The sequence below is a fragment of the Aplysia californica genome, unplaced genomic scaffold (genome assembly GCF_000002075.1).
Source record: "Aplysia californica isolate F4 #8 unplaced genomic scaffold, AplCal3.0 scaffold00429, whole genome shotgun sequence".
NCBI lineage: Eukaryota > Metazoa > Mollusca > Gastropoda > Aplysiida > Aplysiidae > Aplysia > Aplysia californica.
The window spans coordinates 286018-311372 of NW_004797699.1; the positions used below are offsets into that span (position 1 = coordinate 286018).

The following is a 25355-nucleotide window of genomic DNA, read 5'->3' on the forward strand; positions in this document are numbered from 1 at the left end:
AATTAAATCAACACAGCAATCTGTTTCAAGACATAAGCTTAAATAACTCATAATTATTATCACTTTTGAGTAGCAACTATACTGCCACTGGAAAAAAAAGAGAAAAAGAAAACTGTTTGTCAATGTCTTTGTAACTTCCACACAAATCCTGTAAAATTTTACCAGAGAGTTTACAGTAATACTACTGTAAACCCTCTCTGATTTTACCCTTCCCTTGTTTGTTCCTATTCAGCCATTGTCCGATAAAGACAGAGAGAGAGAGAGAGAGAGAGAGAAAGAGAGAGAGAATTTGGGGGAGGGGGGGGGGGGGGGGGGGAATAAAAAATAAAATAGCAGTCTGTATAAGGCTAAGTAAAAAAAAAAAAAGCCAATTGTGTCCCCTGAGTTCCCCGTGTATGCTGACCTATTTTCGCGACCTATTTTCAGTTCCAGCAACAGCTGACACGGAAGTCAATTGACCAATCAGAACTTGTGTAACTAACATTTGCCTGAAAGGAAGCCCCAATGTTAACTCCAATCTGATTGGCCTTTACATGTTCTACAAATGACGTCACTGGTCCAAAGCATAAAATGAATACCTGTATAGGGGGAATTTTCTTTCCGAATTTTTGCAATTATCTTAATAATCAGCGTATTTTCACAAAATTTAATGGTCCCAGTTGATAAGGCCAATTTTTATCCTCACATTAAAAAAAACTCCATATTTTTTCCATATCCCTTTGCAAACAGTAAATTATTCTAAAGTCGGTCCTATTTAATTCTACTAGAAATTGTTTTCAAGACTTACCAGATTATCATAGCTCCTGAAATGCTCGTTACCTTCCCAGTCTACTCTCCTTGGCAAAAGCTGAAAACAAAGGCTTTCCTTTATAAAATGAACAACATATTGGGTTCACTGGGATCATTGAAAAATACAAGAGGCATTTTAATCAAATATCTTGTCAAAATGAATTATCTGAGAGGAAAACATCAAAATAATTCAAACCATACAATTTCGTATACGAGAGAGGTATAAGTGGAGTTGTGAGATCGTTACACAAAAACAAGAAAGGGGTCCTCACCTTGAACTCCTCCAGTTCTTCCAACAGGACCTGAAAAGATAAAGTGAATGTATTAGGTAGAGAATTTCCAAATTCTACAATTAAATCGATAGGAAATAAACTTACCTTGGCTGTGCGTTGACATGGTCCAGCTGATAGGAACCGAGCGATGAGAAAGTAGAGTTCTGAAATAGAGCACACAACACAGTATCTTAGTCACAGTCGGGGGCAATTGAAGCACGATAACCCATTCTAAAGGCTTTAATATAACTTACCAGGTTCCAAAACCGATGAAGAAGAAGTATGAGAATCCATTTATCCCTTTAGTCCGAGAATACCATGCTGTATCACAAAGAATTTTAAGTCAACTTGCGAGGTAATGATGACAAAACGAGTGACGCCATGATTGACACTATGTACAACGAGAACCCCGAGTGGTCGTCCATGCTTGGCGCATAAATACTGTTTCAAATTTAAAACACATCAACTCTGGTAATAACGATGCAGTCTGATTTTCTATAATATATTCTATCAATGTTAAATCTTTTTGTAACAGTATACTCGAATCTTTACCACTGACACTTCAAGAATCTTCGCACTACTTTACACTCGAAATTCACAACACATACTGTGTACCCCCACTTTCGGCCGACCCTGACTTTGCCCAATTGGCATATATATCAAACACCGGACATTGTTTTTGTTGTTTGTCTAGGAGCCAGATTTTTATTGACAGTCTGAAGGATTGTCATTCTATTTCTATATCTTTTAAGAAAATTAATTGACGTAAGTAACCTTCTGTTCACCAACTGATATTCATCCAAGCTGAATTTAGATGCACGTGTAGAAAGTAGTCTTTTCAACAACAATTATGGCTGTGGATCTATTCTATTTGACACGTGGATCTACGATTGATGTTTCTGGTTGCAGGTCAACATCTGATCAATCAAATTTTAGACGCTTTAAGTTGATAACATGTATTTCTGTCCTAGCCTAGTCAACTGAGTACGTTTTCTTTCTAGTATGTGTGCTATACAATGTGTTTCTTCTAGATTTACTTATCTTGAGACCTGTGTGCGGTCATGCCAATATATGTATATGAGCTGACTTTGATTTCGTACTGTAACATTGTGCAATGAACCATTTGATCTATGAGCTCATACACACCAATAGATTTCCCACTGCTTTAGACTAATGCAATGACTGTCGCTACAAACTTTGAAGTGATACAGGTAGGTACTTTTACAGCAGCACCAACATGGTCTTTCTGCAAACCGATAAAGGCATCAAATGGGGAGCGAGTTCCTGGCAATCAAAAATACACGTACTGTGTTGTTTTGGTCGAATTGGAGACAGGTGATACGGTGATGGTTGGGATTGACTGACTGGTAGGGGCCTACTACTTGCATCATCTTTTTGCTCTCCGACTGCCTTCCTTTGGAGGTATGAGTGTGTGTCTGTTTTTGATTTTGAAAGATTGTGAATGAAAAAAGAAGCATGCCAATTTATATTTTCTTTGGGGCGTCTGTTGAGCGAGCAAAGCCTGGCCCCACCCGGTGGCTGTGTGACTGACTGAATGTGTGTGAAAGTGAAAGCGCAAGAACTTGAGAGATCATCTAGAATCTAGATCTAGATTCTAGATAATATCTAGATTCTAGCACAAGATGATCTAGATCCAATATCAGCCTCAATTTCTAGATTACGAGTTGGATGAAGACGAATAACAGCTAGATCTAGGTTATTATTCAGACTGTCAGTTTCGACAAGATCCCATCATGTTCAGTCGACACGTCTTCGTCTTCAGTCACCAGATGCCACCAAATGTTATTTTCTCAGATTCAGATTGTTCCGTCATGTTCATTTCTTTGGGAACGCCCTTTTGCACTTTGATTCCTGGCGACACACCCTGGCTGTCCTGCTGACTGAAACTAGATTCTAGATCTAGTGAAAGGTTGTAGCTCTATGTCCCACGGGCTACGGAACCAGAACTACTATAATAATAAAGAAGTCTTGCTAGGTTGTCCAACAACTTCTACCCTTTCATTCAAGTAAAGTAAAGGGGGAAAGTTCACAAACAATTCTGAATCAAAGGCCACAGTTCAGCACTAGGTCTAGGTGATGTGTACTTCCTGTGAGATGGCATGTTGGTTTTATTTTGGTGCTCATGAGGGCAAAAAATGTGTATAAATTAAAGTTTAGAACACTGAAGAACTTAATTTCGTACACATGACTGAAAAGAAGTTGAAGAAACACTTGAAACAGCCCCTTCAAATGTGATTGGGAGGTGCCATGTCTGATGTCTTTTTCTACATTGCTTTTTTTAGTACTTCTTTTGTATAAAAAATAGGCCAGCACTATTTCTCCGAACGTTCGGGAAAATAAAGCTGGGCACTATTTCTCCGAACGTTCGGGAAAATAAAGCTGGGCACTATTTCTCCGAACGTTCAGGAAAATAAAGCTGGGCACTATTTCTCCGAACACTCTGAAATCACATCCTTTCCCCGAAATTTAGGATATTATATAGAGTATAGACCTACCAAAGATTGTTCGTATACAATAATAATGGTTCAATCGGTCTAAAAAATGTCCGCAGTAAATATTTATATTAAAAAATACTACAGTTCCAAACAGTTTTTCGCTACAGATATGACGTGTTGCCTTTGAAGGGTGCTGCTCTTAAACTTAATGTGTTGTGTTCACTCGTGTGCTGTCTAGATCTAGATCTACGGAGGGTTATTGATAACGACACATATAGAACTAGCTTCAGCGTTTGTCGCTGCCACGACCAATCAATCGTGGCTCGATTTTTTGGGTTTTTTTGGTCGGGGAATAAAAGTCAAATTAAAAATAAAAAAAGAAAGAAACCGAACCTCTTTACTTTTGAAAGAAAGTTCCCTTAACTTCACTTAGTCTCCTTCTCACTTGATGTCACCACGTTGATTTGTTGAATACGTACAGTTACTTTTATTTTTCCCTCTTTGACTCTTTGCGGTGTTTTATTTTGTTAGTGTGTAACTTTTTTTCTTGTTATTGTTCTGATGTGTTGTTTTTCCATCAATTTTTTTTTGTTGGGGAAAGGGGGGGGGGGGGACGTTGCATAGTGTAACGTCATTTAATTTGATGTTTCTAGTATCTACCTTCATTAGATTCTAAATATGTATATATAGATTTTAATGTTTTATGTTAGAGCGTACGTTCCACCAAAACCGATTAAATGTACTGACACTGGCAGGCCCCTTAATGTGTGTGATTCCATAATATAATTTACAAGTAATATCCTGTACTTTAAAAAAAAAAAATTTACGCACTTTTATGGGTTCTTCTAGGTTGACACACACCCTTATCTGTTAATTTTTGTGGTTGTTTATGGGCTGTTCGACTAATTTTGATTTAATTCTGTTGTGAAATCTTTCTTTTTCACGTTCTAAAAATCTCTAGACTAGCTCTTGAAAATTGAAATAGATATAGACCCAAAAATTTGCTCCTGTGTGTGTGTGTGTGTGTGTCTATGCATGTGCGTGTGCGAGTGTGTCTGTGTGTGGTGGTAAGTGTGTAAGTGGAGAGTGAGGAGTGAGTGTGTGTTTTTCGGGCTTTATTTCAGCCTTTATTCAGTAACAGTTCAAAGTATACAAAAATAAAAAACAGGATACATTCACTCCAGTGCTCATGAGTCGTTCCTCTCTTTCAGTTTCACTCTTTCATTCAATTCTCGTGTTCTCTCCCGCGGCTCATCCCCGTTCTCATGACTTTCACACCCCACCCCCTCCCTCCAGGCACACACAAAGAAAATCTCACTCATTCCCTTGCTCCCTGCGAACCATGGACAATAATATAGGTAAAACACTGCCTTAGCAACATTCCTTTCGTTCGTGAGCTGTGGACCAGGCCATGGGGGTCGGTGTCGTCGTCTTGTAGTTGCTGTCGCCTGTGGATACACTCGTAAATTCTTCCTTTCACCCGCTCTGTCACTCACACTGTCTCTCCATCCACAACTCAGCTCGTCATACGTTCAAAAGTTGCCCACTGATCATGTTTAGTTAGTGTGTGTATAAGTTTGTGTGTGTACATGTGCAGGATGGTGGTGGGTGCGTGGTGGGTGTTACTGAAGGTTGTATGTAGGCGGGCTTGCCATGTGGTGTTCCTTCCCAGACCAGAGCCAGAGGCAGAATGGCACAATGAAAGATGGCGCCGAACTCTCGCAATAAATAGGCAAAAAATCACGAGACCGGAAGCCGGAAACCGTTCGGAGAAATAAAGATCGGCACTATTTCTCCGAACGTTCGGAGAAATAGTCACTTCGTAAAAAATGTGTGTGGCAAAATGCAAGAATTGTGAATGTGTTGTTCTTCTTGACATTTTGAATAATAGTAATAGTAGGACTCTTCTGATTATTCTGGGCTACCCTTGCTGTCTAGCCGTAGTATGACTAAAGTACGGCTAGCCTGCCAGTCTACCTGTACTTAGGACTAGGTTAGGCCCTATTGTCCAAAACCTAAAATACAATGCATGTCAGTAAGGCACCTTTTGGTTATGTTTGAAACACGAATGAAGACTACAGGGGAAAAATGACTAGATCTAGTCACTAACTGAAGATCGCGAGGGTGCCAATTTTAAAAGCTTGTGGACTCATAACTTCATATTTGTTTGGCTGGTGGTTTATTGTTTAATGTTGTTGAATGGGAAATCTCACAACAATAATCAACCAACAGTTGAACAGAAATACAGTTATGAGCGAACAAGCATTCAAAATTGGTACCCTCACGATTTTCAGTTTATGACTACAGTCGTTTTTTTCCCTGTAGTCTTCAAATACTTTAGGTATTGCAAATTAAAACTTAATGTACAATTCAGCCATCATTTTTATTTAGTACGGCTAGCCTTCCAGTCAAGGTGTACTTAAGAGGCCCTATTGACCGAAATCTGTTGAGTACACAGGTCTCATTAACTAGTAATTATTCAGGTTTAAAATACATGCACTGTCAGTAAGGCACCTTTTGTTTTCGTCTAAATGCAAAAATACTTTTTAAGGTATTGCAAACTAAAAATTTTATTTACAATTCAGTAGGCCTATTTTTTGTTGTTTGTCAGTCTAGCCATCCTTATTAAAAGTACAGCTAGCCTAGCTGTCTTTAAGTACCGCTAGTCTGCCAGTCTAGCTGAACTATAGTATTTCAGCCTCTAGCATACCAAGTTTTAGTCGAGAGCGAATAAAACAGCTCAGAAATGTTAATTTATAAGTAGAATGATAATCAATTCAATATAAAGCAAAAGTAAAACAGAATGAATGATCTAGAAACAAAGGAATGTCATGTCTTTCGATGGCAAAACATGAAAGTAAAGGGGGGTGTCAGATGCACAGTAAAATATATGAGCACTTCTGTTCATTCGTAATCTTGAGCCTGAGAATAAATGAAACGGCAAATAAAAGTGCTGAAGAATGTCATAGCTTCATTAAATGACTAGGAAAATAGACACCTGCTATGGATGTTGACTTCATACTGGCAATCAGAGCTGGTTGTACTTACGTACAATTTACTTGTACTTACGTTACAATTTTCGGTACTTTTACTGTACTCCGGTACATTTTGAGAACCAGTACTTTTACAGTACTACCGATACTTTTTATAAAAGTACTTTTGAGTACTTTTCAAGTACATTTTGAGTACTTTTGAAGCTTAATGAAAGAATAAGTGCCGACATTTCCGGTCATAATTTACGGAACAAACACCCGGGCGGGCACAGTCGATCAACCAAGAGTTAAAAGTTGAGATAAAAGAACTGCCCGTCGCGTCAAAGATCAGCCACTCTTGTGAAAGTGATCACATGCGCTGTAAAACTCCATGAAACGGTACAATGATCCCCAGACGGGATCACACCGAGGTGTGAACTGACCGATGGGCGTTTCTTTTCCCCAAACATCGCACTCGCATCTGAGCTCGCCATCTGAACTTTCATCCCTCGCTGGGTGGGTTGGGCCTACAAGTTCGCTCCAGGCAGGATCACATTGTGAACTCTTCCCTGACCATTAAAGTTGAAGGCAGTTTTTCTCTATTCCCGATATTGCGAGACAGCCTGAATTTTAATTGGTGTGGTCACAGCGTAATGGTACGTAACGACGAAAGCGGGGGGACTCAATCAGAGATGGAAGGCTACAGATTTTGGACAGGTAAAGGGGAGGGGCAACTGGATAAACGTAGATAAAGATCTCGAGACGATATGCTAATGGGTGTACGGTATAATATTATGGCTTGCCTCATGCCATCATGCTACTGTGATTGGTCATCAAGGATGGCCACTCTTTGCTCGCCATGTGTCATAAACCTACCCAGGGGTCACGTCAGTTCTTGGGTCACTGTAGATTCTTCCTTAGCTTTGTCGGGCTAAGATCCCATATTTCCCTTGCTCCTGAGCACTGGGATCTTAGGCGGAGACTACTGTAGTAGAGAAATTTTGGTTACACTACACTTACTAGACTCTAGGAAATTACATGTAGGCCTATTTTGTTTTGCCGTGGGCGCCGTGGACTACACAGTGTGACCAAACTCTGTCTTACCTCTATTATAATCAATTGAAACTGAAACTGAGTTCTCAATGTATATCAATCTAACAATTTCTTAGGCTACCTAAATTTCTTTTTTCCTTTTTTTGTGGTTTGTGCTTAAGGCTACCTTGATTCCTTCAAGATTTGTTAAAGAAGAATTCAAAGCACTTTTTTTGCTGGCCATTTTCATCAATTTTTTATTTTCTTAGATCAACTTTGTCTCTACATTTTCCAATTTTGATACTTTTCCTACTTTCCGACCTCTTGGACTGACTTACATTTGATCATATTGTCTTGCTCAAACAAATTCTATTCATAATATCACTTACTCACTAGTTGCGTCTGTTTGTTTGCTGGGGTTTTTTTTTCAATTTCACGGACAATTTCCACCTACGTTCAGTGCGTATATTCAAATGCTTTGTATACTGTTTACATTATTAGTAATAAATGGCTGAATTTGTCAAATATACTAGATATGTTATTCAATATGATGTTTTGCATTAGCACTGAAGTGTTTTAGCATATTAGCAGAAAGTACTCAAAATGTACTCATAAGTACTTTTTTAAAAAGTACTTGTACTCAAGTACATTTTACAGGAAAGTACTTTTACTGTACTTAAGTACATATTTAGATTGTACTTAAATTTGTACTTAAATACTTTTTAAAAAGTACTTTAACAGCTCTGCTGGCAATTGACTGGATCATGAAGGAAGCCACCAGAGGCAAGCGCAATGGAATATAGTGGATCCCCTGGCAGAAGCTGGACGACTTGGACTTCGCCAATGACCTTGCACTGCTCTCTCACACACATGGTCAGATGCATGAAAAGACCAAGGAACTCAACAGCCTATCAAGGAGTGTTGGCCTACGTATACACCCGAGCAAGTCGAAAGTAGTGAAGCAAGGAAAAGTGTCAAGCCCTGCTGTGACAGTGGAAGACACTCCCCTAGAAGTGGACTCCTTTACCTACCTTGGAAGTGTCATCGATGGTAGAGGTGGAACTGAGGCAGATGTAAAAGCAAGAACCGCCAAGGCAAGGTCAGCATTCAAGTAATTATCAAAAGTCTGGAAAGCAAGCAACATCTCACTGTGCACCCAGATTCAACTCTTTAATTCCAGTGCCAAGTCTGTGCTCCTCTACGGCTGCGAAACTTGGAAGACAACAAAGACGCTGAATAAAGTCCAGTCTTTCATCAACAGATGAATGAGGAGTAGCCTAAGAATTAAGTGGCAAAATAAAATAAGAAATGAAGAGCTGTGGGAAAGGACAGGACACAAGGATATAGAAGTAGAAATAGGACTAAGAAAGTGGCGTTGGATGGGACACACCTTCAGAAAGCCCTGCGGAAACATCACAAGATTGTCACTTCAATGGAACCCACGGGGAGCACGAGGCAGGGGAGGCCACGGGAAACATGGAGGAGATGCGTGGAAAGGGACATGAGAGAGATGAAGCTCACTTGGTACAAGCTAGGAAGGATGGCCCAGTACAGAGATAAATGGAAGGAGTCTGTATGTTGCCTATACTCTGCCAGGGGTGAAAGGCATTGATGATGATAGATTTTGAGGAGCCCCTTGATGTAAATATTTCAAGCTCCACATAGGATGACCCAAGCTCATGTTTTGGCTTCTACTCTAGCTCAAAACTTAGTTTGCTGAAGTACTAATTTAAAAGTTTGCTGAAGTACTGATTAAAAACAGGAGAGAGAGAGAGAGAGAAAGAGAGGCAGAAGTCTTTTGAAATTTAGGAGGAGGAGATGAATATATGTGTAAAATAGTCCAAGTGCTTTGTTTTTTTAGTGAAGGCGTTACATTTTAATTTTACAATAGGTCTGTGATAATATGCTGCTGAGTATTTACTGCCTGAATCTATCAAGGGAAGAAAAATTCCAGTCCATGCTCTGAAGAAAGGGGTTGTTAGTTGTTTTTTACTCTGACCTGCAAAGTGTGGTTCAAGACTCCACTTCCGTTTGATTAAAAGCTGCCCTATTCCAGTCCTGCATAAAATAAATGTGCGAAACTTTGAAAAATCATATTCCTAGAGTCATATGTAAAGCTATAGATTTGTTGTGGTCTTGTGTTACTTTCACCCTTCTTCTATAGTGTTAGTATTGAAATCTTCTAATGCCACACTTTAGGTCTTTTTTAGAATGATTCGGGCATGTACGGGAAGACAGTTTAGACAATTAAAATGCGACAGTGCAACTGGAAATGAAAGTTTATAAGAAAAATCAGTATATGTTTAAGTCATGTGCTCGTACTGTTTCCTTTGCAGTAAAATATTGACCTTTTGACAATGGATGTATAGCCTACATAGTGGACTGTGCTGTTTATTTTTATAACAAACCACATCTTCTATTTTCTGTTTCATAGATCCCGTCATGTCATGGTTTCCTCAAAAAAGAGAGAGCACCTGGCTTCAGCGTGCCTGTGAGGCTGTGTTGTCTGCTGGTCCCATCCCTCGGCATGTAGCCATCATCATGGATGGTAATCGGCGGTTTGCTGTGAAGAATAGCTTGGCAAAGTCTGAGGGCCATGTGAAAGGGTTTGATAAGCTAGCAGAGGTACTTACATTCTTTTTTAACTGGTTTATTCGATGAAATCTAATATAAGATTGCTGAAACAGATTTAAAACATTATCTACACTAGCATCTGTGGTGTAGCACCCATTGCAGGCAGGAGACCAAGAGTTTGATTCTTGAGAGTGTATGTTTGTGTTCGAATATCACAATTAGCATAGAGAAAAAGTAAAAAGAAAAGAAAGGTGGAATGAGACACTTTCTTTCCAAAGTGCAATAATGCTCACAATACAGTTTATGAAACAAGTACATTTTCAGTAATTCAGTGGAGTCCACTTAAACCAACATCTTCAGGGCAGCTGGATTTTCTTCAGTTTAGCCATGTTTTCGGTTAATAGAGACCACTCAAATACTGAAGAAAAAAAAAGGATTGTGTGTTCAGTTCAAGAAGACTTGACTATACTATGTAGTAATTTTAAGAGCATATAGCCATATGGATACATGTTCAACCGCCACCCCAATTTTATTTGCAGGATGGCACAAAATGTCTTTTATGCAATTTCACAATAAACTGGTTTAGCAGTCTCCACTAGGACCGTTTCTTGCTTCTTGTCTGACAGTGCTGTATTATGTTAACAGTTCTACTATCAATGATATTTGACAAAGTTCATAAAGTTGTGACAAGATGTGCATTAATTACCTCAATCTCACCTTGCTGCCAGCATACATAGAACAGTGCGTGGCAGCTTAATTAATTTCATCAGTATAGAAGGAGGATTGAACAATAATATGCATAGCTACACATCTTTCTTATTTAATAAAACATCTCTTCAAAAGATGATGTATGTCAACCAATGAATAAAGCATTTACCCATCCTTTTTCCCAGTTTCGAAGTCTGTCATCATGTATTTGGCAACTTGGAAACACATTTGTCACTTTTCCCATAAAACTATGAAAGCTACAGAGTTGAAAGTTGGCAAGTACCTGCAAAAAGATAGATAGGTTCCCATGATGGAGCAGGATGTTTTATTTATTAATTTCCTGAATTTAGACAAACATATTTGACAAAAAGTTCCTGTCCTTCTTTGGCCTTTGTGATTATTCCATTGAGAAACGAAACAAATCTGCGTAGCTGTCCTCCACAGCGGAAGTGATATTTCACGAGGCGCATTTTGTTTTGAGAGTATAGTTTTAGACCTTGTAATTTTTTTCATCTCTCAAGGTTTATTGCTCCATTTCAGTAGAGTGTAAATATAGTAGGCCAATGACTTTCAGTTGATGTTAATGCACCGTTCATTTCTTTCATCAAAAGGGGGCCCAGCTAGTGCTGATATAAAACTGAAAATAATTAAATCCTTTTTTCTCTCTCCTTCCTGAAAAATTTTGCTTTCTGAGCTTAGAATTTATAATTGAACAGCTAGCAGATTATGCATGCATATCATTGTATTTGGTGTCTACTTTATAATTTATGCTTTTGATGTTTTAGATTGTTTCTGAATGATATTCTTGTTTATTGGGTGTGCATTGCAGCAGTTGTTTCAGTAACATGCTCAGTTGATTTATGTGTATATTGCAGCAGTTGTTTCAGTAACATGCTCAGTTGATTTATGTGTATATTGCAGCAGTTTTTTCAGTAACATGCTCAGTTGATTTATGTGTATATTGCAGCAGTTGTTTCGGTATGGAATCCTTTTATTGTATGTTATATTGCTGCGGTTATTGCAGTAGGTGCTTCCTCGATATGTGTGTATATATATTGCAGCTATTGTTTCAGTATGGTACTTAGTTGCTCTGTATCTATTGCAGCAGTCATTTCAGCATGGTGCTTTTAAGTTTTTAAGTATATTCTGAGAGTACAAATCATCTTTTTTCTTTTCTTCAGACATTGGAATGGTGCCTCGATCTTGGAATAACTGAGGTTACTGTCTATGCTTTTAGCATTGAGAACTTCAAGCGATCACCTGATGAAGTGAACTGTTTGATGGAGTTGTCCAGACAGAAATTTGCCCGCTTGCTTCAAGAAAAGTAAGAGATTAATGTGTGTTTGCTTTGATAATACAGTAGTCTCCGCCTAAGATCCCGGTGCTCAGGAGCAAGGAAACTGTAGGATCTTAAGCGAACGGGATCTTTACCAACGCACCAAGGGAAGAATCTACGGTGACCCATGTTAAGGCCCACAACCGGTAAAATGGTCTCCTTTCACTGTAAAATGAACTGTCAAGATCCCTGGGTGTGTTTATGACATATATCGAGCAAAGTGTGGTCGACCTTGATGACCAATCACTGTGGCATGAGGCATGTCATTGTCAATTATTAACCTATCCTGAGTCTCGAGATCTACGCTTGACTAGTTGCCCCTCCCCTTTACCTGTCCAAAATTTATAGCTTTCCATCTTTGACTGAGTTCCCCCGCCTTTGTCGTTACGCACCAATTAAAATTCAGTCTGTCTCTCGAATTCGGGAGTAGGGGCAACTGCTGCAATGGTCAGGGAAGAGTTCGCAGTTCGATGTGATCCCATGTGGAACAACTTTTAGGACCTACCCACCCAGCGAGTTATGTAATTTTCGGTAGAGAGCTCAGACGCAAGTGCGATGTTTGGGGAAAAAAGCATCGGTCAGTTCACACCTTAATATGATCCTGTTTTAGGCTACCATTGTACCTTTTCATCGAGTTTTACAACGCTTATTGTGCTCACATTCTCAAGAGTGGCTGATCTTTGACGTGACAGGCAGTTCAATGATCTGAACTTTTCACGCTTGGTTGATCAGCTATGCTCGCGCGGGGGGTTATTCCATAAATTATGATCTGAAATGCGGGATCTTAGCCGAATGTAGACCTTTAAAATGAGTCAAAGTGGGATCGTAGGGGTGACTTTTATGCAATAAAAATTCTGTTTTCTTAAAACAGCGGGATTTTAGGCGACCCGGGATTGTACGCGATGGGATCTTAGGCTGTATTATGTGCTATGCTATGTTTCTTTTTGCTCCTTGACTGTATTTCTAGCAATACTTACATAGATTGTATTTAGTTTGCACTCTCATAATGAAATTTCAGTGCAGTTAAGTTTTTTTAAAATTGGTGTATATATATATATATAAAATAGTCATTGTATGTTTGTGAATAAAAATAGAATTGGTCATACTGTAATTACATTTTTTTTCTCGTTTTGACACATTTGTGAATTACACAAGACTTTGGAACTGTAAATGGTTGCTTGTGTTCTGTCTTTATTATAAAGTCTAATTAAATATGGAATTTACTCATGTTGAGCATCTTTGTGCCCCGAAATGTTTTGGGTGCTCACGGATGAAAATCTGTGGTTGTTGCCCATTCTGAGAGATCATATAATTGACACTGCCATTAGCAATTAGCTTCTGGTGTCTTATCGCTGTATATCAAGTCATTTTTAATTAGGGATGTCCAGAAAGTAAGTACCTTTTTAGAAAAATTATAAAAGAAATAATTTTCCCAATCAAAACGATTCATTTTTCAATACTTCATATATATGACTACTTCTCCACGTAGTCACCAGAACTGTTGAGGCATTTGTCGTAGCGTGGGACGAGCTTCTGAATGCCCTCATCATGGAAAGCTGCCGCCTGCAATGTCAGCCAATGTTCAGTCTCTCCTGTCAGACCAACATCTGAGTCGGAGTCCTTCCCGGCCAAAAATTTTTCAAATGCAGGAACAGATGAAAGTCACTCGGAGCCAGGTCTGGGCTGTACAATGCTTCAACTGTTCCCTTCTGAAGGAGGCGATCAGGTTTTGGGTCTGTGCAGACTTATGAGGAGCTGCATTGTCGTGAAGCGGAACAACGCCGTCGCTAAGCATTCAGGGTCTTTTGTTTTGAATAGCTCTACGTAGTTTTTTAAGTGTGTTGCAGTACACATCAAAGTTAATTGTCATCCCATTTCCAAATTGTACTAAAAGTACTACTTGCCTGTCCCAAATCACTGTACACATGACTTTTTTTCCTGACGCGGCCTGCGTAGAGCGATTCAAACCAAAGACGCGGAATGCTTAGCAACGGTGTTGTTCTGCTTCACGACAATGCAATTCCTCACAAGTCTGCATAGACCCAAATCCTGATCGCCTCCTTCGGATGGGAACAGTTGAAGCACCCATCATACAGCACAGACCTGGCTCTGAGTGACTTTCATCTGTTCCTGCATTTGAAAAAGTTTTTGGGCGGGAAGGACTCCGACTCAGACGCTTGTCTAGACAGGAGAGACTGGACATTGGCTGACATCGCAGGTGGCAGCTTTCTACGATGAGGGCATTCAGAAGCTCATCCCACGCTACGACAAATGCCTCAACAGATCTGGTGACTATGTGGAGAGATAGTCATATATAGGAGGTATTAAAAAATAAATCGTTTTGATTGGGAAAATTATTTCTTTTTTAATTATTATAAAACAGTACTTACTTTCTGGACATCCCTCGTCTATAACTCGAATGCCGGTTGCTTGTGGTTGGTCAGTGCTCTGGTGTCGCCTAATCCTGCTTCTTTTATCTTGACCATTCAGTTTACATGTACCGAAACTCTGTAAATTGTCGTAATCCATTAAATAACTTGATAATGTTGATAACTCAGTGTGAAACCTGAACACACACTGATCACTGTGTGTTACTTGAAAATGCATCAGTGACATTTAGTTTGGCTTGTTTTGCCTTTTGTTTAGTAAAAAGTTAATGTGTCTCTCTCTTTTTTTTTTCATTCTCTCTCTCCAAAGAGACCTGATTCATCAACATGGTGTTTGTGTGAGGATTCTAGGTGACATTTCCAGATTGCCCAGTGATCTGCAGGAACTGCTTGCAGAAGCTGTCTCCATTTCAGCCAACAATAAAAGGCATGTGCTACTATTCGGAATCATCACAGGCTTAAGGGCCTGGGGATTTAGTTTTAGTAAATGAAAACTATCTTTCTCTTTAACTCTTAAGTGATCGCTATAGCTTGTTCACATTCATCTGACTTTGTTAAAAGAAATTCTAGCTCATTTATTAATTCATGTATGCTCACGAAACTTTGCATGGCACAACTAAAATAAATGACTTACAGTAACCTTGCCTCCAAATTGCTCATTATGAGATAGCAACACCACCCTGACCCCTCATTTCAGTATTACCTTTTCAATTTCATCCCCCCCCCCCCCACCCCCGTCTCCACGGGCTCCCCATGAGTCTCAAAAATTACTCACCCCGTATCTTAAATCATTTTTCTTAGGCATATGTTAGAGTGTGGTGTTGAGGAAAATATGTCAACTTTTTCTGTTTGAGGTGTATACTTTTTATCCCCTATTATTTTTTGGCACCTGCTTTAGGCTTACATAAAAGAAAATGTGTGAGAATGTTTTTTTTGCAGTGACCTTTACAAACGAGCTCTTTCTGTCCATGTGGTTTTATGCCCCTGCATAATTTAGGGCAAAATTTGATCATTTTTGCATAATTTCTCTTTATTTTCCTTCGTCGTTCTTTGATCAAATTAACAGAATCGCATAATTTCACATTTTTGGGCTCAGTTTGCATAATTTCATAATTTTTCTTGCATGAAATGATGGGGACAGGCTTTTAGATTCTGTTGGTCATCCAACTTTTAGACCCGTATACAGAGATCTGAGAAGATTAAACGGAACGATTTCATTTTATCTTGTGTTAACCACAGTCAGACGAAAGTGAACAAGCTATAGAATGTGAAGCTTTTGTTGATGCTTTCATGGGAAATCAGTGCCCTGTGAATTAGTGACATTTATTTAGTGTGAAAAATAATAATTGTATTTTCCTTTTTAACAAAGATCCACATGCGGTGGAACTCGGATTCAACAAGATGAGATAGATTCCCCCTTTTTTTTTCTTCTTTACAATCAATAAAAATAACCCGGATTCAACGAGCACTTAAATCAGAGAGCTCGGATTCAACAGGGTCGCTTCCAGGGTCAACAGCCCCCGCAGACGTGGCTTCGCTCATTTTTCTCTCAGAACGAACTTCATCTATTCCCGGAAACCATCCATTGCACCTGCATCGTGAACCATTATTCGCTTAGCCGATTCCATGCGACCAATCAGCGGCCTTTTTTCATACCAACACATGCGTTGTCGGCACACGCATGTGTCTACTCTGGGGTGTGTCAGGGTCGGGTGGGTGGCCTGCACACATGTGGCTGTGTGTGCGTGTCGGGGTAGGGAGGGGGGCACTAGCGGTCCGGGCGTTGAACGTCGCACAAATGCGTCAGTCTTTTTTCCCCTCGGCAACTGATCATTGTTACAATGATAAGCTAGTCTTGACGTACATCTACGTAATGAATTGTGCATTGGTCTATGGAATCAAAAGTTGCCGTATGCTACGCTCTACACTACACAGCAACACAACTTTTTGGTAAACAATCGAGATGACACAGGCGTGTGCATTTGAACTAATCGGTCTTTTTTTTTTTACACAGCTCATAATATGCAGTCATTCCAAGCACTACTTGTGACTTCTCTTTATACATTACTTTCTCAATGCCTGTAATTATCTACACAAAACCTCATGTTTGCTATAACGAACACTCGGATTCAAGGAGATTTTAGGTCAGGCCCAGCGTCCTCGTTAAATCCAAGTTCCACCGTACTTGTCATTGGGTTAGAGAGTTTTGTTGATTTAAAGGCCCGGTTACACGTAACGATAAATTGTACAAAAACTGGATGATCTAGCGATCATACGATAAATCGTCAAGTGTAACCACAAAGTTGTACAAAATTTGGATGATTGAACGATGGTTTAGAGACACAGTCGAGAAATCAAGGGCTGCTTGATATTTTCCGTGCGATCACGGTCACACTTGAGGGAGACGCGCTGTGACGTAGATTCACTTTGAAATTTGCCGCCGCGCAGAATTAAACTCAGTACTCAAAACTTTTTAAATAATTATCGTAGATAAAAACTGACTTCATGTTCGGAATCAGCGTCTCAAAATAAGCAACGTTGCTTGCGAAGAACCTGATTTGGTGTGTTGTTATATATATTTTTGCAATTTTATTATTTAGTTGATCGTCAAGGCGGAACCTGTGCATCAAGGTCACTCGGTGCGTTGCACAACTGCAGTCAAGTCATAGCTTCCGGTTCTACACACACACAACACGGTAGGCCTACAGTATGGCCACCCTTTTCTAAAGACCCTGTTCTGTTGTGTCAAAATGTACATGGGAAGGGGGGGGGGGTCTGTGATCTAGAGGTAGTGTTCGCCTTTCATTCATTAGGTACAGAGCTCGAAACCTTCACATACAGAAGAGGCAAATTGCTGTCGTCGCAAAGAGACATGATGGCTTTATGACGAGGAATCTCCTCAATCGATTGAAAACTGGACGATAGATTGGAATGTGTAAACAGACAATACAGTTCGATAAAACGGACAGTTCTCTCATACAACGAATCTGATACAATTTATCGTTGCGTGTAACCGGGGCTTAAGTGATGTGGTTTGAGCATACTGTAAGATTACTCACAATCTGGATTTTAAAATTTTTCATTTCCAGTGCAGATAGGATTCCCAATTTTCAAGGAGCCCAATGAATGACAACTATTCTCAGCTCCATTATAAAAATGCAAATAAACAAAACGTATAGAGATACAGTATAACACGGATAGCTCGAATTTGTCAGGACCGGCCTTGGTAGTTCGAGGGATATCTTGCAAAGATCAAGAAGAGAAAAAACAGGACTGCAGGCACAGTTGGACAAATGCACGAGACAGATGCATGATTTTGAGTCTTCTGTGTTCGACCTATCCATGTTATACTGTAATAATTTTTGTGTGTGTGTGTAACTTTAGGAGAATTAGCAGCTAAAGACTGTAGTGATAAAATTATTCCTAGTGTGTTCTGAGACTTGAATATTAGATACAATTTTTGTTTGCCTGTATTACATTGTTTATTGCTTCTACTTGTAGGGCAATTCTTAATGTGTGTTTCGCGTACACGGCCAGAGATGATATGTGCATGGCAATGAGAGATGTGGCCGATGGAGTGAAAAAAGGACTCATTAAGAAAAGGTATGTTTGCCGCTCATTAACGTCTCATTAATCATTATAGCTTAAGGGAGACTGCTGAGACAGTACAACTTTTTTATGTACAGCCTAAGTGATTTTGAGTGATTTCATGTTGGGAGAAATTATAGCTGAGACAAATCCTGTTCCATTTTAAAAATAAAGATTTCTCATAAGCATAATTATTGGTCTACAGACAAATCTCCTGAAATGAAGAGTACCAAAACAAAAAGTTCCAAGCAAGCATGAAACAGTTTCCAAGAGATTGAAAAAATATAACTTTTGAAAACCACTCCCCTAGAAAGTTAACTTATTGAGAAAATCAGAAAAATCACTAGTATGACTAGCAGGGGTTTTCTTGATGCAAGCGCCAGTACCGAACAGAATGCGTCGTTAAGGGATAATTTTGCATCAGGTGTTAGGAATTTGAAGACCTTTAGCTTGTTCCGTAGTCCTATTTTAATACTTTTATCTAATCATTTTTATTGTGAGGTTGGGACCTATTTGAATGTGTTGAGAACATATTTTTCCATTTGATGATAAAACAAATTGGAAAGTCGATATTTTACTGACACCGCACAGTCCGGGCATTGAACAGAATGGGACTGACGTGGTGCTAGTGTGTCATAGGAGGCGAGTAAATGGCGAAACCAGGTAGTGACTCCCGAAACAGAGTCATCCTCCCTCCAGGTCGGGGGTTGAGTCACGAGGCTAACAACCTCTCTCGTAAAAAGAACTTGTTACAGAAACACATACAAGCAAAACCATTATAAATCTCTGCTTGGCTGGTCATGGATTTTCTCGGAACGGAGAGTTTATGATGCGAAGTAGTGATGTGGAAAGGGACATGAGAGAGGTGAAGCTCACTTGGAAGGAGCTAGGAAGGATGGCCCAGGATAGACAGAAATGGAAGGAGCTTGTATGTGGCCTATACCCTGCCAGGGATGAAAGGCATTGATGATGATGATATTTTACTGCCAACTCTACCATTTGAGTGTATACCGAAAGCTGTGTCTCCCCATAGGAGCTTGGCACTGCACCGCATGTTGTCATTCAAATTGTTTATGTAGTGTGTTATGATTTGAAATTATTTATGCTGAGTGGATTTATTATCATGTGCAAATAATTAATTGTAAAAGTCATTTCCTGACAAAGATGTATAAAGTTGGTTGGTTTGGGGATTTTTTCAGCAGCAAAATTGTTTACAACTCCATGTGACATTCAGAATTTATTTGTACTTAAGCGCTCAATGTTAAAAACAATCAGGAAACAACAAATGCAGTTTTTGGGACACCTGAATAGACAGAAGGGTCTTGAACATCTAGCTCTCACTGGAAAAATTGAGGGCAAGCGAGGCAGGGGTAGGCCCACAACGACATACTTAGGGAACCTAAACAAATGGGTAACGGGGAAAGATCATGGAAACGTGCTTTTTTGAGAGCATCCGAGCAAAGGAAGGAATGGAAAACAATGGTCGCCGATGTCTGTCGCAGATCTGGCACTGGATGATGATAATGATGAAGTGCACAAAATATGGAAAGGTGCCCTTTTGTAAAATTTTATTCGTATGAGACCGTGCAAATTGGATTGTGTTTTGTCAAGCTTTTATTCTTAATTCTTTGTCTTGTCCTCCTTTAGAAATATTATGTTCATCTTATTGATTTTTTCCTTCTTTTCCATCTTTTCATTTTTCAGCGACATCTCAGAGTATCTGTTTGAGAAGTGTCTCTACACATCTCATTGTCGGGATGTGGATCTTTTGATCCGCACATCAGGGGAAATACGACTGAGCGACTTCCTAATGTGGGAGGTGAGACATGACGTGGATTTCATTCACTCTCCACTTCCTCGCATCAGATCTGTTTTTTGAAGGGCAGCTAGCCTCCAAAGAACAACAAATTAATTATTTTTTCCCATACCAGTAAAGTCTAACCTCAATATATACTAATGCAGCTTGTACATGTAATTTTCAATTTGATTGTGCGCGCTTTTGAATTCTGATGCTTTTTTCAGTTAACAACTGATGATCATCGACTATAGAAAAAGAAATTTTGTTATGTGTGTTCTTGGTAGTATGAGTAGTTGTAAGTAGTAAAGGCTTGTCTTGTTTTTGTCTACAAAATACATTAACGTTTTTTTGTCAAAAGTACTATATTTTTTATTTTGTAGAAGGTAGATTCTCAGGCAGATTTAGTCTTCATTGTGTGTGTGAAACATTCTCGGTCCTTTGATGATTTTGCTGTTCCTGCTATCCTACTGTTCACAGGATGAGTGAATTATCGTTAAAACCTCTGCCCAGTCACGATCAAAAGTGTGGGTTGTTGGTAGGTGCTCTAATGGAATCAGCTTCTTGTGCTTCTTTTCAGTGGTGCTCCTCTTTTAACAAACATCTAACATACAGTAGTCTCCGCCTAAACGCTCGCCATACAAAAGCACGCTCCGCTCAAACGCACGCTTCCGTCATCTGATGGTTTTTTTACTATATAATTTAGACGTACAAACGCACAGTCACTCTCTCTAAACGCACACTCCAATCCGCGAGACACGCCGACAAGATAAGCTTGGCAAGGGGGAATTTTCACAACCTGCACAGCCTGCATAAGACAAGCTTTGAATTTACTAGAAAACCGGATATTTGGTGAGAGTGCCCCTCACGCCGGACATAGAGAGTGATGGACAGCGTTTTCACACCCAACTTTCCACTGACACACAGGTATCGGTCTAGGGCTGGTTGGTTAAATGTTGGGGGGGGGGGGGACTGATTGGTCACTGGAAATGTATCTTTGAGAGAAGGTTTCAGACTGGTGTTTAGGCGACTGCGTGTAATGTTTAGTTAGATCTAGGCCTGATGCGCGACACGCGTAAATCCCGTAAAACCCTAGACAGGCCTCTATAGGTTTAAAGATTAGTCAAGTAAGCCTAATAAGCTGCGCTCGAAGAACTTATAACGTATTTGTTCAACGAATCACAAGAGAAAATGTTTCTCTGAACGTAGAGAATGATTCTGCATGAATTTATGGTCGTGGGTGGCCGCTTGGAAAGCCATATGGCTGGTCCGGGGTCTCAATGACTATGACCAACAGTTTTCTCTTAGGCTATCTGTTTCCGACGTTTGTAGTGCATATTCATTACATTGAGTCTGTCTCCCCCCCCCCCCCTCAACACTTTTGTATTCTTAACCTCTGTCGCGGAATCCTTCACAAAACAGTCACGTGTGTCGTCACATTATCTGCCAAAATGACCCCCTCCTCCAAGGGAGGACACTAGAGTAATAAGGAATTGAGATGACTGCGTCCCTTCCTCCCCTTACAAAGGTTCATGCAAACACACGCTCCGTATAAACACACGCAAAGGAGCCCTCCCGAGCACCGTGCGTTTAGGCGGAGACTACTGTACTTACTCTCCTCCTTCATTTTTGTGTTTGTTACTCTCTTGTGACACTTCTTTTTTTTCGGCACTGGTATGGCCTAATTGTGTCACAAGTGCTGTAAAACTCACACTAAAATTTATTTATAAAAAAAAAAAGTGAAATGTGGCTTGTATATTGTGCCCAATCAGCATAAGCCTGAAACTCAAACAACAAAATTCTGAGGCACTGAGTATTCGCATTTTTCATATGTTGACGTGCCCTGTTCGATTGTAAATGTTTTACTATGGGGTGGAATCAGGCGCTCATCAATTTTTGGGCATGTGGAGTTATTGGTATCATCTTAAGGCTTGTTCATTTGTTTTTCTTTAAGTGAAAACAACTACTCATTTATCAAAAAACTACCCATCTATCTAGAAAAGAATTCGGGATATTTGTGGTAGAAAGCTCGGGTGGCCTGGTTTCAGAGGTAAAATTAGTGAGAAAATGGCCGCCAAAGTCTAGTGACTTCATAAGCTCAAAGGTCTTTGAAAACATCAAATTCATATTTTTTTGTGCCTTTAATCAAAGTTTCTCAGTAAAATACATACAGAAATGTGTGCTTATATTGGCACAAAAGGTGTTGAGCCAAAAAACAAAAAATCTATAAAAATTGCCAAACAGATGGGAAAATGCTGGTTTCTTGGATTTTATTTATTTTGATGAGCGCCTGATTTCACCATGATGCCTCATAAGTAATATATGCCCTCATTGGCGCAGGTTAGGTAATTTAGGAGGCAGGCTGCCTAATTAGAGTGGAATGCAGTATCTCAGCAAAAGAAAGGTGTTTCTTGTACAGTCCCTCATTGCACTCATTGTGCCAACTACGTATGTAATATGATCTGTTTCTACACAGTTTGAGTACCAACTAATTGATAGTTAGTGTTTGCCGTTTTCCAATAACACAAGTTTTAATTATGAATGTCTGTAATATTTCTTTCAGAGTTCATTTTCCTGCCTGGCTTTCGTCAAGGTTCTGTGGCCTGACTTCAGTATCTGGCACCTGTATGCTGCTATTCTTCACTATCAGAGAAACCATGGAAAGATCCAGGTTGGCTTATATGTCGAAAATGTAATGTTAGTGTAAAGGTAGGCTGCTTGCCACTCATACCACAGAGCCTGTTTCAGTTCCTGGTGCCTGCAAGTGTTGTCAGAGAAAAACTTTGGGTTTTTGTTTTTTTCCAATTTGTTCATGCCCTTATTCTTAATTACAATGAAGGTTTAAGTTTAAGTAGTTCGTCTTTTTTAATATGGATGAAAGATCCAAAAGCCCAGTGTGTTAACAGGCTACATCAAAAGAAAGGCAGGGGAAGGTTGAATACTTTTGCCTGTTACGGGAAACTTCATGCATATATATATATATATAATATATATGACTGAAAGGGGAAGAACACTGTGTTCTAGTAGTAGTAGTGGTAAGGAGATAGGCCTTGTGTAGGATACATAAATATCAGACGCCCTGAAGATTTACCTTTCTCAACCTTTACTGATGGCTGCTAAGGATCCTATGCTGCTGGTCAGTGCTGATCAACTTTAAGGTTTTTATTTCTACATCTTAGAAACAGGCTTCTGCTTACTGCAGATCAGAGTCATGTTTTCTGGAGTCCTGGAATAACGGAAAGTTGCCAGAATTTAGTGTGTACAGAAATAAAATGTGGAATAGAAGGAAATAAATAAAGATACATATACTATTGTAAAATAGTGCAGAATTTCTTTGAGGATGATTGTATTTGGGAAGTGGAAGATGCTCACTGTGCCTGCTGTTGTAATCTGTCCAAGACTTGCCTTTGATTATATCCTTTTGGGGTTGGACACACTCACACTACAACTCTACTCAGCATGAATAAGAACCACTTTGTACTAGATGGCAGCTCCCTCTACACTGGCATTAACCATTTTGAATCTTTCAACGGTTCGGTCTGTGTTGGCTTATTTTTTTGTATCTCATTATTCATAAAGTCAACTTCAATGTGAGGGCACTGCTGGCTCAGGTAGTACCTTACTGGGCAGTGATGTGCAAGGCCTTGTTTAAATCCACCATGGGACTTTCTTTCTTAAGTTAAGTTAATTTTTTAAAGTTTCTCCTCCTACTAGGCTTGGTCCAATCAAAATCAGAGGTACCGTCTTCCCCCATCCCTACCCTTGCATATAACTTTACAGCCTTAATAGAATAGGGAGAGTTGCAATTTTTAACTTTTCTTCCACCCTTCCTTTTTTTTAATTGTATTTTTTTTGGTTAGTTTTACCCCCAATATTAAATGCCACATACACACACACACACATACACTCACACTCACACCCCGCCCTCAAACCACTTCCTTTTTTTCTTTTTTTTTTCATTGCCTTCCTTTTTTTTTTTTTTTTTTTCTTGCTATATTCAGCTGGTTATGGAATCTCCTTCCCCAGATCGCCAGACAAAATAATGCTATTGAAAGACAACGGCTGCAACGGGAGTCTGACCTCAAATGTGTAATGGAGGAGGAGGAGGAAGATAAATCTGGCGTGAACACCAAAGACAATCCAGCAGGCTCGTCCGGCAAGGACTCCCCGAGTGGTGTAGCAGAGCAGAAAAATGTCCAGTCTCGTGTTCAGCATTACAAAGAAGTACGTGAGAAGCGAGTGGAAGAGTTCCTCCGGACTGTGCACTCGAAGAGAAAGCAGTTCTGGACGTCCCTTGCTCTCTCTCCATCTGATGTGACCTTAAAACCAAGCCAAAGTGTTTCTGTTTGTTGATGTTGATATACATAGAGTCTGTAAGGTTTGATTGAATGAGCTGAGTGTTTGAGGTAAATCTGTTAAAAGTGACGTTGTGGGAGAGTATAAATATATATGTATTATTATATTCTGTATGGTATAAAACGTACTAAACAGAAGACTGTCGAAAATTAAAATTGACAGAGGATTTTGCAATAAACTGCACAACAAATTTGCGAGAGAAAAAATTGTTTTAGTGGGATTTCTTTCCTGTCATAGCATTTTCTTTTTGTAGTCATCTGTGATAAAGTGATTTTTTTTGTTTTAGTAAGGTTTTACGGCGCTCGCAACTGCATAAGGTGATATGAGTGCCAAGGGGTGGATGTCATCAGAGAAGTCCAAACGGGGAATGAGGCTTACACTGCTCATCTCTCTAGCCTCAACAGCACAAAGTTTGCTTTGACTATCAAGGCACCCCGGAAATAGCAGTTCACAAGAGAGTGACAAACATACAAAAGAAGTAGAGGTAAAATGACAATAGAAAGGATGAAAGAAAAAGCGGCAGTTCCCCCTGTGTTGTTCCGGCACAGTATGAGCATGACTTTGATTTTTTTTTTAAACAACCATTGCATAAGAACATGTATCCCCCCCCCAAGGAATGGCCTAAAGAAAGTGATTTACCAACGTGGTTAGTGTCTAAAGGAGATATTACATGTACATGTACAGGTGGAATTGACAATTTTCTGCCAAATTTTGACCTTCAGTCTCCTAAGACTGGTTTTCTATTACCCACCAAAACTAAAATCTAAATACAGTCAAACCTGTGTTAAACGGCCACCCATTGTCAAGGAGAAAGGTGGCCGTCTTCTTAGGCAGTACTGGTCAAAATGAAGAAATCAAATCATTCTCTTCTGATGTCCAAACCAGGCCTGTTCTTAGACTAATGAGCAGGCTAATTCAAAAGGGTTTTTGTTTTCTTTGGAAAAAGGGGGGTGGGTGGAGTAAGAAGAGTTTTTAGTGTTGTTTTGTTGATTGTTTTTTTTTTGGCAAGCTTCCTTTTTGTTGCTGATTTTGTGCACGAAATATGCAATAGGACGATGAAGACCGGGTGTGGGTGGTTGGCGGGTGCTCT

At 39.6% G+C, this 25355-nt stretch overlaps 2 protein-coding genes across 4 annotated transcripts in view; one reads left to right on the forward strand and one right to left on the reverse strand.

Moving 5' to 3' along the window:
* LOC101850741 (bromodomain and WD repeat-containing protein 3) overlaps nt 1-1800 on the reverse strand; it is a 44528-nt gene extending 42728 nt beyond the window's left edge. Inside the window, exons 1-4 of the mRNA XM_005104638.3 lie at nt 1316-1800; nt 1167-1225; nt 1062-1091; nt 788-847 (exon numbers count right to left, since the gene is read on the reverse strand). Coding sequence (XP_005104695.1) covers nt 788-847; nt 1062-1091; nt 1167-1225; nt 1316-1355 — 189 coding nt within the window. The 5' untranslated portion in view covers nt 1356-1800. The remainder of the gene's footprint in view (nt 1-787; nt 848-1061; nt 1092-1166; nt 1226-1315) is intronic.
* Nucleotides 1801-2366: 566 nt separating this feature from the next.
* Nucleotides 2367-24471, forward strand: LOC101850976 (dehydrodolichyl diphosphate synthase complex subunit DHDDS). Of its 3 annotated transcripts, none has more exons than XM_013086036.2 (8): nt 2367-2483; nt 9956-10146; nt 11985-12127; nt 14837-14953; nt 18028-18129; nt 19819-19933; nt 22473-22580; nt 23936-24471. In XM_013086036.2, the coding sequence occupies exons 2-8, from the start codon at nt 9964-9966 to the stop codon at nt 24260-24262; spliced, it is 1095 nt and encodes a 364-aa protein (XP_012941490.1). In that variant the 5' UTR covers nt 2367-2483; nt 9956-9963; the 3' UTR covers nt 24263-24471. The 3 variants fall into 3 exon arrangements, with proteins under 3 accessions (XP_012941490.1, XP_035827296.1, XP_035827297.1); XM_035971403.1 differs by having other exon boundaries at nt 2370-2428; nt 23936-24451; XM_035971404.1 differs by lacking the exon at nt 2367-2483 and adding an exon at nt 2704-2991 and having other exon boundaries at nt 23936-24451.
* Nucleotides 24472-25355: the final 884 nt, after the last annotated feature.

Excerpts from the sequence above, each read along its gene's own strand:
- LOC101850976 (XM_013086036.2), top strand. The coding sequence starts at position 9,964 with ATGTCATGGTTTCCTCAAAAAAGAGAGAGCACCTGGCTTCAGCGTGCC. Across the intron at positions 18,130-19,818 it reads AAAGGACTCATTAAGAAAAG|CGACATCTCAGAGTATCTGT; the intron begins GTATGTTTGCCG and ends TTCATTTTTCAG. Across the intron at positions 22,581-23,935 it reads GAAACCATGGAAAGATCCAG|ATCGCCAGACAAAATAATGC; the intron begins GTTGGCTTATAT and ends CTCCTTCCCCAG.